This window comes from Haemorhous mexicanus, chromosome 4 (assembly GCF_027477595.1).
Source record: "Haemorhous mexicanus isolate bHaeMex1 chromosome 4, bHaeMex1.pri, whole genome shotgun sequence".
Classification (NCBI taxonomy): domain Eukaryota; kingdom Metazoa; phylum Chordata; class Aves; order Passeriformes; family Fringillidae; genus Haemorhous; species Haemorhous mexicanus.
The window spans coordinates 54,599,147-54,617,027 of NC_082344.1; the positions used below are offsets into that span (position 1 = coordinate 54,599,147).

Sequence of the window (17,881 nt, forward strand, 5' to 3'; positions counted from 1 at the left end):
TGCAGTCTCCTTATTTTTGTTTTTGCAATAATGAAGACCAAGAATAGAAACATGTAAGTTACAATCTGCACCTTATTTATTGATCTGCCTCAGTAAATTTGTGTGTCCGTGATATTAAATATCTAAGAGATCCATTCACTGCAGAAGAACATTGTCTTGTATATGGAAACAAAAACTCTATCTTAAACTGTTATACATACTAAACTACATTAATTTAAGCCAAGAAGTAGTTTGGGTTTTTTTTAAATGGTTTTAAACCAGCAAAACCTAAGGTAGCAAGAGGAAGAGCCACAGATTTCTAGCACTAATTACAAGACATAAATTACAACTCTAGGATCTAAGCCAATAACTTAATGGCAAGGTAATGCCATGACACACAAGCAAATGAAGTACTATCTTCATTCCCACATCTCTTATGCAGTATCTACATGTTCTCATTCAGATCCCAAGAGCTTACTTAGGCAAAATTTCATCAACAAATGAGCAAAATGCCTCACAAAACTGCAAAGAGCAGATGAACTGACTTGCTTCAGAGATAGTTCTTCTGCCTTCTTCTGATAACTTTACTAAAATACACTTGCGAGAAGAAAAAAAAGAACATTTTGTAATAAAATAAAAGGATGACTGTAAAGCAGATGAAGTTTACTTAAGTTGGTAGGTCTGAATTTCTGTAAGTTAACTCAAAAATATAATTGGCGAGTTTGTATTTAGACACATATTATCTAGGATTAAATTCTTTGATGCCTGACATCCCGTTGCTAAATTATTAAGGATGATGCAGAATCCATACTGCTGAATGCTAAATTATTAAGGATGATGCAGAATCCATACTGCTGAATTGAATGCCCACATTTACACCCCAAGTGTATCTTAAAACCTGATTACTCCAGTTCATTACAAAAAAGGAACTCTACACTTCCATTTAGTAATGTGTAGTTTTGGAATAGATGATGGCAGCTTCTCCACTGTGAAGTCCATAGTTTTTGACTGTCAGAAAAACAGGCATTTGAAATATGTTATTAAATGCACACCCCACAATTCCATTTCTGTTACAGGGCATTTATGCTTGTGTATTTCCTTCCAACTCTAAACCAGCAACTTTGAGCTATTTTGTAATTTTTCATCATGGTAACATATTCTTGTTTGGAAACTATGAAGATTTTCTGGTGGAAAAACATTAGTACTATATTTAGGAAAACATTCTGTATTTTCCTTACTAAATAAAGCAGATGATACTGAATGTAACAACATACCATAGTGTAATTGTGAGCCACCTTGTGCAAGTCAGTGCAACCCTGCGCATCAGCAAAAGATCGGATTCCAAGGCAATTGGACGGGTGAAGCTGCTTCATGAGGAATTTACAGCATGCTTCTACAACCTGAGAGAGCTGAAGAAGGCAAGCTGTAGACAACAGGCACTCAATGTTATCTTCTTTTAATTCAAGGCGACCTAGTAACATCAAAAAGAAAATCACATTAGTTTGCTCTTATAATCTTACAAATTCCCTAAAACCCAAAGGCAACAGAATTATTTACAGATTATATGACAGAATAGAAGGCTTAGTAAACACCACCCTCAGCATTAGATAACGAATAGTTTTCAAAATTAGTATCTATAATGACGTAAGGAAAGGGAATCCTAATGAGATTCCTTTTTTTGTCAGTCATGATACATTTAATAGATTCACATAATTTTTTAACTAACTGAATGTAATATTATCAGAGAAACTTTATCCTATCAGGTTGTCTCAGGTAACAGCAATGAGACCTAATTGCTGTCTACAGTTTTCTCACCAGGGAAGAGGAGGGGAAGGCACGGGCTTCTTCTCTCTGCTGACTGGTGACAGGACCAGAGGGAATGGCCTGAAGGGGGTTAGGAAAAGGTTCCTTTTCCATTAGGAAAAGGTTCTTCCCCCAGAGGGTGGTTGGGCACTGGAAGAGGCTCCCCAGGGAAGCGGTTGCAGCACGAAGCCTGACTGACTTTAAGAAGCATTTGGAAAACACTATGGGACACATGGTGTGATTGTTGGGGTGCTCTGATCAGGGTCAGGAGTTAGACTTTAAGAATCCTCGTAGGTTGCTTCCAACTCAGGATATTCTGTGATTTATTTTTATTTATTTATAAGAATTTAAATAATGTGAATAATTTGTAAAGAGCATTTGAAATCTAGTAATGCAATACAATGCTCACATGAAGACAATTCATTAATGAAATTCCCATTTTCACTTCAATTACCTGTATATGCATATTGAACAAGAGCCCACAATGCCTTTGGCTCCACACCTTCCATCTTGATTTCTTCCTGTCTTGCTTCCCTTACATCATTAGTGAACATTGCTGCAAAGTAGTCCGAAACAGAGGAGAGAACCAATCTGAGTACGACATGTAACACAAAAGGAGAGAAACAGAAGAAAAGAAAAAACCCTTAGTCAACCTGATGTTAGTTAATTTATGACTCATTACTTTGCCCTTTGAAGAAACACTCTAGTGAGAAAAACATTTAAAAATTGACCAAGTGCTCCATGCTCTAGTTTCTCTCTATGAGTAATGAAGTACTGATACTAAACCTGCATTTGCTACTGATCTAAACTAATTACCCTTTCAAATCTCAATGACTTTTAATAGCCAACACAGACATAAACACCCCCAAATCCACATAAATTGGAAATGAAGTATAAATATACATTATTAAAATAAAATGGAATTTATTTTCATTTAAATTATGTTAGATACTTTTTTAAATGTGAAAGAATGACTTACCAGTCCTTTTCAATGTGCTTTAAAATGTTTTTACTCTTGGTGCACACATACACATTCAATTACTAAGACCGGTAACAAAACTTGTCACAGTAAATGTGGAGATGATACAGAATAATATCTTTTTTGAGTATCTATTTAGCCTTTTTTAATAATACTGACTATTTTACTGTGTAAATAAATATGTTAGTGCACAATGGACATTTCTTTGGATTATTGAGAGTAAAACACTTATTACAAATAATTATGCCACTCTGCAAAATGTGAAAGAATTTCGATGTGTTCAGAGACTGGGTAAAGAGAAAATTATATGAGGCAGGAATATGAAACCTACCAAAGCTATTCAGGAAGAAAACGAGACCTCCAGGAATGGCCTTGTGGCTTAGATCAATTTTTGTGCTGTAACAGTTTGCTGTTGCCTTGGCCACAGGGATTACAATATAAATACATGTGGTATATGTATGGATCTATACAAACAGCAAGCCCAAGAACCCAGCCTACTGCAAATACATTAAACAGTCCATATGCATACAATCGACTAATCTAATACTTCAGGCAGTTTATGCTGTGCTGAATCATTACACTGGTGTGTTAAAATGGCAGAGGTTAGGAATCACAACAGAGCAAAATTAAATGAAAAGGTGAGCACCAGTGCCTAGGGGAGAATTTACAGGGACATATACAAAGTAATGAAATACAAGGAGCAGTCTCTTAGTTAATTAATGGCAAAGTAATAAAATTTTGACTAATTAATCTCGCAATATATTTTTCTTGTGAACTTTCTGATCATTGACCATTTGGTCGGGCTTACAAGCTTACAGAAAAAAAAGGTAATCTTTTTTTCTAGCTGCTGAGGCAACAGAGTAGAGTTACAACTGCATGGGAAAAAGATTAATTTTATTTTAACACCTTGTATGATTGAAGTTTTGTCAAAAAAACAAAAGTTCTGATCTTTTAAAGCAAAATTAAATTCTGTTATTGAAATGTGAGAATTATTCTGTAGCTGACTAGCTAAGAAAAATCAGAAATTTCTGCCCCAAGGTATGGCCCGGGCATCACTTCTAGGCATTTTAACCTTAGGTTTAATGAAATCTGCATTTAAATGAAAATACTGCCTCTCAGAGATCTATAGAAGTGAAGTAAATTAGAGAGTACATTTGTGTAAGAATCAAGGGAGAATTTCTGCAGCTGCTTTTGATGCTAGAATGAGATGACAAGACCAGATATCTATGTATGAAATAGGAATTCTCACTGGAAAGGAAAGTGGTTTGAATAAACAATTATCTCTGCAGGTCCAATTCAGAATTTAAAAAGGCAAAACAACCAACTTAACATATTCACATCTGATTGTTCTGACTTGGAACTTCTATATAGAACAGAGCTTGAAAAAGACAGGTCTTCTGCAATGGGAAATGGAATTTAATACTTAGTCATATCACAGTTTGGGGGTTGTTTTTTTCTTTTTTTTTTTTCTTCTTCCAGCAGTGCAACCTGACAAGGTAGCTGCACTATTATTTAGAACATTGGACTGTATATATTTTAGAAACAACTGCTGAAGAAATGCCAAAAAATAACACAAGAATCCCAATGCCTTCTATCAGAGGTTTGATATCAGCAAATTTCTCCCTATAATTTCCAGACTCAAGAGTCCTCCAAAGGAAATTAACAAGAAGTGTAATCCATTTACTGTTTTTGCAAACATGTTCAGATCCATGAGGAGGTACACATGCTTCACAGTGGTAAGTGCTTTCCAGAGGGTGACTTGCATATGCTGACAGAGGATGTGAAGCCCAGAAGCAGTTCAACACAGGTAATTTGAAAAAGCACAAATTATCCTGAGAGCATTTTTGCAATGATTTCACAATGAAAAGCCTTAGATGAGGTATCTAGACTTTTCTCTTAATTCAACTAATTTAGAAAAAAAAGAAAGAAATTCTTTCAAAGAAAGAAATGGGATTAAAATATAGAGTGACAATGCATCAAGGTGACACTGAGCTAGGATGGAAGAAAACAAAGGCAGACTTTCAGCCAACTGGCCTTTTCTTTTTCCCACTATTCAAAAAAAAAAAATCAATTACTGCTATACACACGTGATTTGATATTCTCTTGTCACGAAATACTGACAAAATCCAAAATCCAAAATTAGAACGATCTACCATGACAGCTTAATATATTTTGAAGAGTTTTCCACTGGGAGCCAGTAAAATATGTGGCACACTTTAAAACCTGTACTTGTTGGAACTGCCACAAGCTGCCCCATCTAGATAGTTTTCTAGGTCACCAAAGCAATTACTATGTAAAATGATGACAGCTGCCAAACCTGGCAATTGACAGGTTTAGTATCTCCAAACTCGTCTCACCTGACAGAATGCTGCTTAAGATCTGAAAGATAAAAGGGACTCTTCCTAGGCAGCTCCTTGTTTGTGGCTGTGTAACAGCTGAAAACCGTCCTTGGAAACTCACTATCAGCATTCACTGAAGTTGTAAGGTGATACTGAAGAGTTCAGGCTCTTTCAAACAAGCTTCCTAAACCCTAGAGTACACAAGGTTCCATTTGCCATCTTTTCTTAAGTCCCATCTCTTTTGTATTTCCATCTTTCAGTGTCAACAGAAAGACACACACTGGCTCTGCCCAGACTGCTGATTAAAGGATGTGGCAGGCTTTAAATGCCCTCTGGGCAGGAATTTACAAACATTTCCCTTTTCTTACATGAATGTTCTAATCAGTGGGTTATTACTAAACAAAACAAGCTTTTATTATGGATTTAGCAGTTAGCTGAATGTAATAAATATGAACATAATAAATGGCAGACATCTGAAATTGCAGTGGACACAAAATAAACATGCTATGAAAACCTAATTAAATTAATTAAATCAAAGTATCCAAAATTTCTTTACGGAACTGCAAGCTGAAGAGGTGGGAATATAATACATTTCTTCCTACTGGAGAATGGTCCCCTTTTCCTACTTGCTTCTTGACCTTGTAAATAAGATTTTAGCTATAATTTCTGCACAGAAAAAGAAGATAAGCACTTTTGGAACAACAGAGAATGCCATATTCAGAAAAATCATGACTATATGTGATGTTTTTATTTGTAGTAGACTCATAACCTGAATTCTTCAAATACAAAACCTCTCAGAATTTCACAGTAATGTATTACCTGTGATTATTACCAAGGCAGACACCAAACTCATGTCTCCTTTCTCTAAAAACATACATCATGGACCTCACAACACTCAATAAAAAGTAGAAACTGATAATTTGAAAAATACAGGAATTAGTAAAAATACCAAGTTCAAAACTGAAAATCTGAATGCTCTTCTCTATGAGTGTGATTAATATAAATAATAAAGAATGCTCTTTCTTACCAGCTCTATGTGATCACATACTATGAAAAACTCTTATCCTTCTTATGAAAAAATAAAGGAAAACAAAGATGTCCAGTGTAAACAAACTTTCTATTTTCTTACTCATCTCAGAATGCCAAGCCATTAAGCTAAGATGTATTTAATACATATTCTGTTGCTTATTAAGTCTCAAGACAAAATAATCACTAGTTTTCTGAAATGCACTGACTGATCCAGCCTGCAGTCAATACTAAAAAAGTCAGAACTTGTATGTAGGCAGCAAAAAATACTACAGAAGTTTTTTCTTATAACATTGGCTACTACAAATACATAAAGGCAGGCATCTTATTGAATCTCTATAACATTTAAATGAAATTTAAGATTTCCATATTTATCTTTCCCACTATGAAAAAAATTCAGTTTTTGGAGAGCTGCTTTGGATTTACTGAGATTAAGACTGCAGTTATTGCTATGTTTCTCTGTGAAAACAAAACAGTTAGAGAAAGAACTTATTATGCAAAAGGCAAAGCTTCTTTGTAAGTTGCTCCAACATTATAAAGTGAACAAGAGAGAATCATAAGCCTCCCACTTCCTGCTACAAGCACAAAGTGTGCTTCTTTGGCTTTAACTTTCATACATATTTAACACAGAATACACTAACTACAGCAAGATGTTTCTCCTCAGAAGAGAAGTCCAGAGCAGTAGTAGCATATACCTCATACACTACAGAAATAGATACAGTAGCACAAACTGGAGAAGCGAAGTCAGTTCTCTGAAGAAATAAGAAACAAGCATGAATCACATAAAAAGACTTTTTAGCATGTTGTCTATCCATTTATTTCATTGCAAATAGAATCTTCCAGACCTTAAGAGATATTCACAGCTGTCCCCTGCACCTTTTCTACACATTTTTAACTATTACATAAGTCACAATCCAAACACATATTGCAAAGGGGTTACCTAGGCTCCATAAGGTTGTAAAATGATTTCCTTTTTATAATCACAATTTTTTCCTGTTTACACCACTCCAAAGTTTTTTGACCCTAAATTACTTGAGCATGTGCCCACTAGGGTTGTGTCTATTCCCTGTTTTCATCTGATTAATTCTTTTCACAGGGACAACACACTTTAGTAACTAATGTGAACATTTCATAAAGTGAAATCTCCGAGAGCAACAGCAAGCTAGGGTTTAAAAGCCTCTCTGATTCTCAAGTCAGTTTCCATCCCCATGCTGTCATTCCCTCAGCTGAGTCAGCACAACAGTGTGGATAATATCCAAATAAAAGCAGAAATCTGGCTTTTTAAGGAAAGTACCAACTCCAAACCAGCAACATCTTCCCATCTTTTTATTACCCTTACATCATTGAGCTGCAGTTTCACTGTAGGAGGAAGAATCAGCAATAGAAAACAAGAATGCTTTAAGATACTATTTCTGTTGTAGACCTCAACTTAGGAAACCACAGCTTACTTATACCTAGGCTCCTATTAAAATTACAAATTCTGCCCATTAAATATCATAATGTGCTTCAGCTACACATGGCTATGTTTTGCAATCTTTGGTATTTTCCTAGATTTTAAGCAGCATACCTATTACACAGATGGCAGAGAGGGTAATGTTTGAACTAATTTAAACCTCTAATACTGGCAGTGTTCAGAAGTCTCCTATCAAAGGACTCTTCTTACTACAGGAGCAAAAAACCTTTAGGTGAACAGAAGACTGTCCTTATTGTTAATTGTGACTCCAATAGCATAATTGCTAGTACAAAGAAAAAAATAAAATTAAATCTAAGAAAAAAATTTACATCGCTCTATGGTAAAGAAACCACTACCATTTATAATATTCTGGGAGTATATTTAGGACTTCTGGGGGTTTGTTATGCAAATATCATAAGTATCCTTAGAAACAAAAAGAACCTGAACTTCACTCTGTACTGCATACAACAGAAAAATAAACTTTTCGTTTCCAAACAAATGTTTAAAAACATACGTGTTTAAAGTATTCTGAATTGTTTAGGATGTTCTGACTTTTTTTTTAACAAAACATGGGACATGCTTTGAAGGCGCATTTGTAAATAATTGTGACGTTATGAAGTTATTTCAAAGGATAATAAACTTACCTGTGAGCTGGAATTCTACGATCACCAGCAACTAACACCACATCACACAGCTGATTGTGTCTAAGATAATTCTCCATCTTTTTAAAAGTTTGTTCAGCATGGTTGAGAGCCTGAAAAAATTCATCTGAGGTACAGGGCTCCATTGTTTGACAAGATGATAAGGTGTGACTGCTGTTGGAGGTCCTGCTGAAGACAATAACAGAAATCTTAGTTCATGCAATATTCAGGTGAAATTTTATCTACAAAGGATAAAATAAAAATCACATGTGATTTTAAAGTTGATATGCATGATTTGTTTTAATAAATATTCCCTTGCTATTTTATTTTTCTTCATATTTTCATTCTCCCTCCAAGACAATCTAGATCCTTGTGGAAAATGTAAAATCATTTCATGTTGTACTCTTCAACTAAGTGAGACACAGAGATCAGCCCATCAATTGTATCTGTAGCGCTGTCAGATGGTTAAGGAAGAACATTCACCAAGGCTCTGCAAAGTGAAAAATTAATGGAAGGATGGCAATAAGGACCCAAATCCCTCCCTGCCATTTATGTTTCACACTTAACCTAAGGTGGCCAGAACAAAACACAGCTACTAAAAGCATATGGGCATGCAGGGAAAAAACCACACACACATTGATACACTACCACTCCTATTTTGCCCTCCTTATGTCTGATATGAGATCTAGCACATCAGAAATCAGCAGAAGTGAAAAGCAAGGGTAGATGGGGAAAAAAATTATTCCCATCTGTACACACAAACACAGAAGATTGGGAAAAAACAGGAAGAGAGAAAATGTAAAAGGAATGCATGGCCCTAGGAGATAAAGGAAATGAATCCTAATGATATACATGGTGGAAAGCATGTTTTCTTGCTTACAGTACTTTAACTGACCACTGCTTAGTTTTCAACAATGCAGGCAACTTATAAAATACTCTGGATCTACCACAACATTTCGAAGGATGTGGTTTCACAATATCTGTATCCCGACCCCTGCTTCCACAAAGATGTCATGAACTGAGCAGCATGCCTGGGGCTAAATCCACCGTGAAACTTAATTCACTCCTTGGTGTAGGATACTCATTTCAAGACAGAACTCCTCAAAACCAAAGCCTAAATTTCCAACTGAAGATTTTCTGTAAAGGGGAACTTTGTGGTCTGGTCTTGGGTTTTATCATATGTTTTGGTTTTGGGTTTTTTTTTTTTTTGCATGCACCCAGATAGCTAAAAAAGCCAAGCAGTTTGGTATTTAATTTGGAGCTAAATCTAATAATGGATCAGAAATTAGATACCTGCCTACTGATTTCCCTTGGGGGACTTTATGTTAAATATTCTTGCTGAAGCTGTGGTTTGCCATTTATTTGTGTATCAACTTCTTCCCGGCTCCCTGGAACCCAGGAGTCACTCGTTCTGCTCCACCACCAGCCCTCTAACAGGCTGGAACAAGTATTCTTTGTGGCCATTTTGGAAACTGAATCAGGGGCTCATACAAAGATGTAACAATGTAACCATGGACAGCATTATATTGATCGGCTGGGGGGCATTCTCAAGGGAATGAGCAAGAAGTACTCAGTGAAGCAATTCTTTAACCAGTAGCCCTGAAAAACAAAACCAAAAGTGGAATGGGTAGGTCGCTGGTCAATACACAAATACTTAGGAAATTATTCTGTATCTCGTATCACCATTTAGCACATTCTCAATTGGGTTAATATGTTGTGTTTTTTTCTGGTTTGTTTGGTTGGTTGTTTGAACTATATATTAACCCATATTCCTCAAAGTAACTCCATCAATAACAATTTTTAAAAATTACATGCTATCAGAATTTTATTTACATTACAACCTTACAAAGTGTTTTGCAGATAGAAAGGAAGAAACCACAAAGGAAAAAGCTTTCCAAGCCAGCACTTGCTGGATCACAACTTCACTGGAGCTACTGCCAGCTTCAAAACTGCACATTTTCCACACAGAACTCAGTCATCACTCTTGTTCAATAAATAAAAATAATTGCAATGGTGTCTGCACCCACAATAAAACGTATTCAGGACACAACGGAGTCAAGCCTAGTTCTCCCTCTCATCTAAAAATGCTCAATTCCATACCTGCCCTCTAGTTTGTAACTTACAAACCTTTTTCCATAATGAAAGAACGGGAGAAAGAAAGACTAAGGTTCAGTGGCCCATAAAGAGAACATGAAAGAGACAGTCTAATAGTTACAGTATTTGCAGAAATAAAACAAAAACAAAAAAGAAAAAAAGAATGCTTCAAAAGATATTTGTGTCTGTTACCCTGTGACTGGATATGAAAAATTTAAATGCTCCTCCTTCCACAAACTGTTTTATGAATATTTTTCCAGTTCCATTGGCCACAGCAATGACAACCTGGGAATTCCAAAAAAAAAAGTACTTACACCCTCAAAGGTCAGTGAGACTGAGGTGAAAAAAAAGAGATACCAAAGGATTCTGTAGCTTTAAAACTCAGAGTGGGGAGGCAGACTTAGATTGGAAGTTACAACACTTTAAGTCCAAGACTGATCATACAGAGCAGTACTGCAGAGCTTCTACCACGTGGTACATTCAGACTTTGTCTTTTGTCTTAAAATAATTACAGACATTTTAATAAACTGTCCAAGGTCAGCACACAGCTAATGAATTCTGGAATCCTGCTTGTATTTAATGTTCAAATATGAATATACATCCTATATTATATTTTAATACATTTCCCTACTTCAATCTACAATAAAGTAATTCCAGTATTTTAGTGCACACATGGATGAAATGAACCAGATACAATATTCTGCACACTAGGTATGCGCTAAGTATTTTTATCTTTATCTCCACCATGCCTTTGAGGTCTGTAGATTGCTGCTAAGGCACCACAAAAAAAAAGTTAAGAAAAACAAATCGAATGCTAATAGGCTTACACTTTCTATACAAGAGTCTGCAGAGCTGTTGGTGAATTCTTAGAAGTACGAATCCAAAAAGATGATCATTGCCTCAGGACTGCAGGACAGCTAACAAACAGCAGCAACAGAGGAAATCTAGGAAATGAAAATCTGCAGAAGAATTGAAAACTCACTGTCCCAGTAAACAACCATTCAAGCTAATGCTGGTTACAAATGACACTTAGGAGTATGATGTGAACAGTATTACAGCTGACTAGCTCTGATTCTTGAATCTGAATGATCTGTCTGCATCTCAGACATAACCTTGGTCAAAGATCTGGTACTAAACTTGCAACTGAACTCTATATAACACCAAATTAATCTGACAGCAGCTCTCCTGTAAATGAATCACATAATGATCTAAATGATCATAGTGACAAAGACCTTATTTAAATGCTTTTCTACTTGCGCTATATGACAAGGCAAAGAGGAAGGACTGATACAAACAAAGCAGTAGATCTGCTTCTGTTACTTCATGTTATTAGGGCTTCTAACTAGTCAGTAAGTTACAGAGGAGCATAGAAGAAAGGTAACTATAGCTTCTACAAAAGGTTTTTTTAAAAAGACTTTTTCATTCACATGATTTACTTGTAAAGGAGGCAACAATGTTTTCATATGGGAAAAAAAAGCTCTTTGTAAACTGCACAGACAAAAGTGTTGGTATGGGGTTTTTTCCCTTGAGTCAACATATAAGAAGCCATATTTTAGACTGCAAAGAAAAAACATTTAATTAAGTCCTTAATATCAAAGGAACTCCAGGTGTTAGGCAGAAATGTGCAGTCTGTCCAAGAGCTTATGCATTTTTAACAAATGAAGTGAACAAAACATGGTATAAGTGCAGTCTCCCTGTAAGACAGAGATACGGATAACAATACAAAGCAAGCTCCCACACTGCCATTAGTTGCATATTAAACTGTACTGACACAGAACTCAAAACTTACCTAAATTATTCAAAGCACGTAAGTAAACATTAGCATGAATTAGAAGACAGTAACAGAAATACAAAAACCTCTACATGCTATACATGATTAAGCACATAATTTAAAAGATACTTCCAATTCACTAAGTTCAAATCCTTTGTGCATTTTCTCTATACAACTGTCTGCAACAAAAAAACCAACAAACCAAGACTTTTTAAGACCTCCTAAATAACTATCTGCAGTTCTCCAATTCTACAAAGTAACAAATTAGTTTTACCGTATGTACATTATTCTCTTAAAATTAAGACCAAATGTTGTAGTATTTTCAATCTACACATTTATCTTTTAAAATTACACGTTTATTTTCCTACAGTGATTGTCTTGTTATGAAGAGAATATCCTAATTGGGATAATGCTGCACGTAAAAATTTCCCATCAGAAATATATGTTGCTGAAATGGAAGGTAATGTTATACCTGTATCATATCCAATAACATAGCTATTAAAAAATTTACATCTGAATGTCATTTAAAATGGGATCTCTTCAGAGGTGTGCTACTTACAGCTACATAGTTGTTGCAGCACAGTGGGACTGCTGTTATGATGCAGCAGTATGTAGGATTTCCTTTCCCAGTAATTCTAGTATTTTGACATAGGGTGATAAAAGCAAATACACTGTGTTCACTTCTAAGCAATTTTACTCTCCTTCCTTTCCTTGAATCTTTAAAGATCATATATACAATAAACGGTGTTTATATTATGGACTACTTTACCTTTCCACTAAATTGATTCTTCTCCTAAGGAATGGGAAACACTAAACTGCTCTGAGTAAATTGATCTGTTTTTAATAGGCTTTATTAAACAGTGTACCCTTTTAAGGAGCCACACTTTCTGAAATACCACATCAGTGCAAAGCTCTCTTAAAAGCAGGAAAGCAAACATAACATTTTCTGAAATGGTAAGCTATTATGCACTACAAGAACTACAAAACAGGAAAAACACTTTTAGTGAAGAATGACTGACTTATGAAATGAAATAAATGAAATGAAATAAAATAATTTAACTGATATTTCACAATAAAGGTTATTAACTTGCCTAATTTACAACAACTGGTAAGCAACTTTAATTCAAGAACAAGTTTTACAGTTTCATCTTCAGTAACGATATGTAAGAAAAGAACACCAAAACATCTTTACAGATGCAACAGAAACATTTTTTCTTTTTCTGCCAGATGCATAGTTTAATTCAATCAAATGGGTTACTGGAATAATTTAAAAGAACAAATTGAATGACTTTCAATTGATGTAATTTTTTCCTTGATTTATAGTCTAAGTATTTTTTACAGTTCATTCTCTGTCTTCTATAGATACACATGGAAGCATGAGGTCAGAATCAGAAGGAGTTTGCATTTTCATAATCTTCTCCTAACTGACATAACTAAACAATCAGTATCACTTCAAAATAATGTAGAAAGCATTCTGTAACACTACCATGTAATGGGCAGTACCTTACTCATAGCAGCATGTAATAGTATACTGTTTAAAACATGAGTGCATCCATGTTTGCACTTTGCTTATCCCCACTGATTGCCTTAAAAAGGTCCAAGTAAACACGCAGAATCTGATTATAATTAATATTCTGTTTCTGATGCACAATAGCTGCTAGGTTTCTGAAGCATTTGAGTTCAGAACAAAGGCTAGCCTATATATGCATACTAACTACAAACATGAAATGAAAACACGTTTCTCACAATAGGAAAGTAATAATTAACCTGCATGAGCTGCTGTCCGATTCATTTTCTTCTTCACTTGCTCTATCATCTGTTTCTTGTCTGTCAAGCCAACGTGCACCTCCACAGTCTTCTGCTGAGAATTCAAATGTAGGGATTTCTGAGGTGGATGCCATTGGCCAAAGAGGTGAATTCTGGAAATCCTGTTGGCTGGACCTTCTGTAACCAACTGATGTTAAAGGTAAGTTACCCGAGTCTAAAAACTTCCTGCCCGCAGTTGTTACATTGTGTTCTCTATTCCAGAAGTCTCCCTGATGGTTTTCAATTGCAGAGTTCGGGGCTGATGCCTGATGACCAAACCACCTCCATCTGATTTTTAAAATCTGCTTCACGTCAAACTCTTTACGAGAACCAGACATTCTTAGTGAAAGCCAGCGATCGTCTAGGCAACAGGGTAAGAAGCAGCACGCATAAAAGAAGATTTGTGCACCCAACCAAGACAAGAGAAACACATGCTCTGCCTGTCGCTGGCAAGCAGATTTTCTACAGAAGGAGGGGAAAAAGCATTGCAATCATACAAAAACGGCTTCTTTAATGGTATGTCATTTGAATATAAACAAAAGGCAACAGACAGTGAAAAACGCAGACATAAAAGAGGAGGTGAAACAATCACCTCCATCAGGAAAAATGCTAATCACTTCAACCTAAAAGCTCTGAGGCTGTTTCTGTTGCTTCCTCTGATCATTAGGTTTCAAAAACACTAAACAATATTCATTAAAGCCCTTTCAAACCCTTTCAATACCACCCCCTTTTCTTAAACCACAAATGACAGCAAACTGCAATTTCTATACTGCATCTTACAATCTGTTTCTTATTCTGTTAACTCTTGCTACTACAGAGGGGAAAAAAGTGCAAAAATCAAATTAAATTCCTTCTACGGTGCTAAAAAATAAATTTACAGAGAAGAATCAGAGCCAACTCAAAGATAACTGATTATGCTAGGGAGAAACTGAACTGTAAATAATTCTTTTTCCCATTACAGGACATGAACGAACTTAAAAAGGACAAGAACAGCCTCGGAAGGCTCAAGGGACTAGTAGTGGAGGCTATAAAGCCTTTCATCTTGATGTGCTTTGATTCAAATCTAGGTCTGCAGTAACCAAAAAATTTCTATGAGAAATGAGCTAATGGTTTCCATTCACTTATACATCACTAAAACAGAAAGCAAGAAAAAACCAATCACTGCAAGACACCAGACAAACCCCTGCAAAATAAACAACGTAAGATGACTGCTCAAAATGCTTCTTTCTAATAATATACTATCAGCTGCTCCACATCACATTAGAAGTACTGTGATGGAACAGTGAAAAAGAGAGGTGCATACTCTTGAGACAGAACTCCCTCTAGGACTGGTAATTTACATATCATCTTAAAATGTCCAGCAAAAGTTTTTACTCAAATGAGGAAAAGCCATTCCTATGAATGGCCTAAAAAGCCTATTACTACACTGATATTCTCTGATAGTATATCCATTTATTCACAAAATGCACAATGACCAATTTACAGTTCCCATGAAAACCATCCTATTTCATCTCTGACACATGAAGCTTGTTGGGTATAAAATGCTGAGATTAATTTCAGTCACATGCAAATTGTAATAACAATTTTAAAGCAAAAAAGAGGCACTGGATTTTATTAGTCCTTGATACAGAGATCTATGATTTCAAACTTTACAACTCAGTTAGTTAGTCTGTTCAACTCTCCAGGATATATACACAACAAACGTACAAGTGCTTCTTTATTGCCCTACAGTTTTCATCAAAAGTGAAAGCCACTCTCAGATGAACATGAAGAACTCCAAAATGTGGCATCTTGTAATTTGGATACCTGCAGTATTATTTAAAACCTGCAGTATTATTTATTATTTAAAATTATATATGCAGAGTCCACATGAAAACTTAAGCAGTGCCAAATTTTACCATGCAGAACCCAAACACTGCTTGAAACTCATTGCCAGGAGAATATCATGCTATTTTCTGAGGAAACACAATGCTGCAAGTGCTAGCTTTAACCTGGAAAACTCACCTGTCATTGCCCAGAGCACAGTTATTGATCTAAGTGCTTCTCACAAAGGCTAGCAAAAGCTCATTTCTACAGGAACTGCACTCCAGCTGTTTCCACAGAGATGCATTTCAGAGTGTGCACCTTGCTGGCATCCTGGCCTACCAGAAGCCAAATACTGAGACCTTTGCAGCATATCCAGAAAACAGCTGAAGATACAACAGATACTAAATGCAAGATGATTAAGCAGGTAAATCTATAAAGCTTTTACCATCTTTCCTGGGGATTTAATTTAAACACAGAAAGAGAGGGAAATATTTAAGAAAGGATCAATGTTTTAATGTATTAGCATGAAAATTGTATGGATGTTTAACCAAAATGATATGACATCCAGAACCCACTCATCTGGTACATATATAGCTAATTATTAAACACTTTACTGTAGTGTTCAAATACTATCATTTGTGTAACTGCAAGTTGAGTGAAACTGGAGTAAGGCTTAAGAAGTAAAAACAAAATGGCATCTTTTTATTTATCCTCTCCTTCTGTTTTATATTGGTGCTGGGTGCTCACCAAGGGTGAAGAAATAGGACAAGCAACTGGTGTATATGTTAACATTCATCAAACCAGTAATATTTTAATTATCCATCCAGATATAAAAAGTAAGTTTTAAATACCTTTATTTCTGCTGGTATGGTAAATCCATTATACATAAGGAGTGACCTGGATTCTCATTCTTGTGTAACAGACTCATTTAAAATTCAAGGTGTCCCAGTACAAGTCTACTAAGACAGTGGCAGATTTGCAATTCTAGTGCTTTTTCAGCACTTTTCATTGATTTACTGGCAAAAACAACCCAATTACTGCTTTTCTTTGGCTGTGAAGCTATGGGCTCAAACAGAGATTAGAAAACAAAATGTGCTGTAGTTTTAACACACCAAACCACAAAACTGTTTTCTATTCTCTTTCATTTTTCTAGATTAAAGAAACTCTTGCTCCTATATACACTCTCAAAATTACAGTTCTAAGACTGACAGCATAAATATCTAAAATATTTCCCTGTTTCATAGGAATATTTGTATTATAGATGACAAGATAAGACAAGTGACAGTTAATTCTTCAATTTAAACTGATATTCCTCAGAAATAATTGAGAGCATCTTTTCTGGACAATCTTTGTTACTAGATCTCCAGCCAGCAGTTACCAGACTTTTGAGGAGATCTCCAACAATGGACTGTTATGACTTCCACTGACTACGATCACCCAGACTTCACCATTGGCATCTCATCTGGTGATTGGTGCTCACAAATCCAAATGCCCACCCTCTATGGTCTCCCATCACATCCTTCTAAAGCACTAACACATTTCTGAGAAACCTGCTAAAACCCATCCTAGTCAAGTATACACAGACTTTGCAAGGATTACGAAATATTTTTTCATCTACTAAGGCAAAAGTTTGCATTTACTGAGAAAACAACGTCCATTTTTTCTGAATTTGGGCACTGTTGCAGTTTCTATTTTGTGGTGAATCAAAATAACATTTCAAATACAAGCACACTGTCACCTTTGAGAACATAATTCAGTTCGTACTAACAAGGTTGTGTAAGCTTACTGTGAAAACAATTTTGAGAACTCTGATTTTTAATTGAACAGACTGATATTCCTTCAAGTGGAACACCTGAACATTTAATCTCATAGCTCTTCACAAAGCTATAAATCCCTGCAGTTAGCAGTGGGGGACAGTTTCCCAGATTTCAGCTTGTGAACAAAAAGAAACATCTAAATAAATGCTCTATGTTAAATCTGCAACTGTGTAAACAGGTAACACCAAGAACATCGCATGACAGCTTTAGAAACTGCCATTTTCAAAATCTTCAGACAGTTTATCTGCACAGAGATAAAAACCAATTTTTTTACTAACCAAAAAATTTACTACACTGATATTCTCTGGTATTATATACATTTATTCATACAAGTATTAAAGGTTGCAATCCAGCATAACTAGATAAA

At 35.5% G+C, this 17,881-nt stretch overlaps 1 protein-coding gene across 4 annotated transcripts in view; it reads right to left on the bottom strand.

Moving 5' to 3' along the window:
• KLHL5 (kelch like family member 5) overlaps positions 1-17,881 on the bottom strand; it is a 50,429-nt gene that overhangs the window by 21,763 nt on the left and 10,785 nt on the right. Inside the window, exons 3-6 of one of the 4 annotated variants that reach the window (XM_059844983.1) lie at positions 10,507-10,599; positions 8,224-8,406; positions 2,237-2,373; positions 1,254-1,450 (exon numbers count right to left, since the gene is read on the bottom strand). In XM_059844983.1, coding sequence (XP_059700966.1) covers positions 1,254-1,450; positions 2,237-2,373; positions 8,224-8,366 — 477 coding nt within the window. In that variant the 5' untranslated portion in view covers positions 8,367-8,406; positions 10,507-10,599. Of the gene's footprint in view, positions 1-1,253; positions 1,451-2,236; positions 2,374-8,223; positions 8,410-10,506; positions 10,600-13,852; positions 14,245-17,881 lie in introns of those variants that run through there. The other 3 variants (XM_059844980.1, XM_059844982.1, XM_059844981.1) reach the window with 3 other exon arrangements.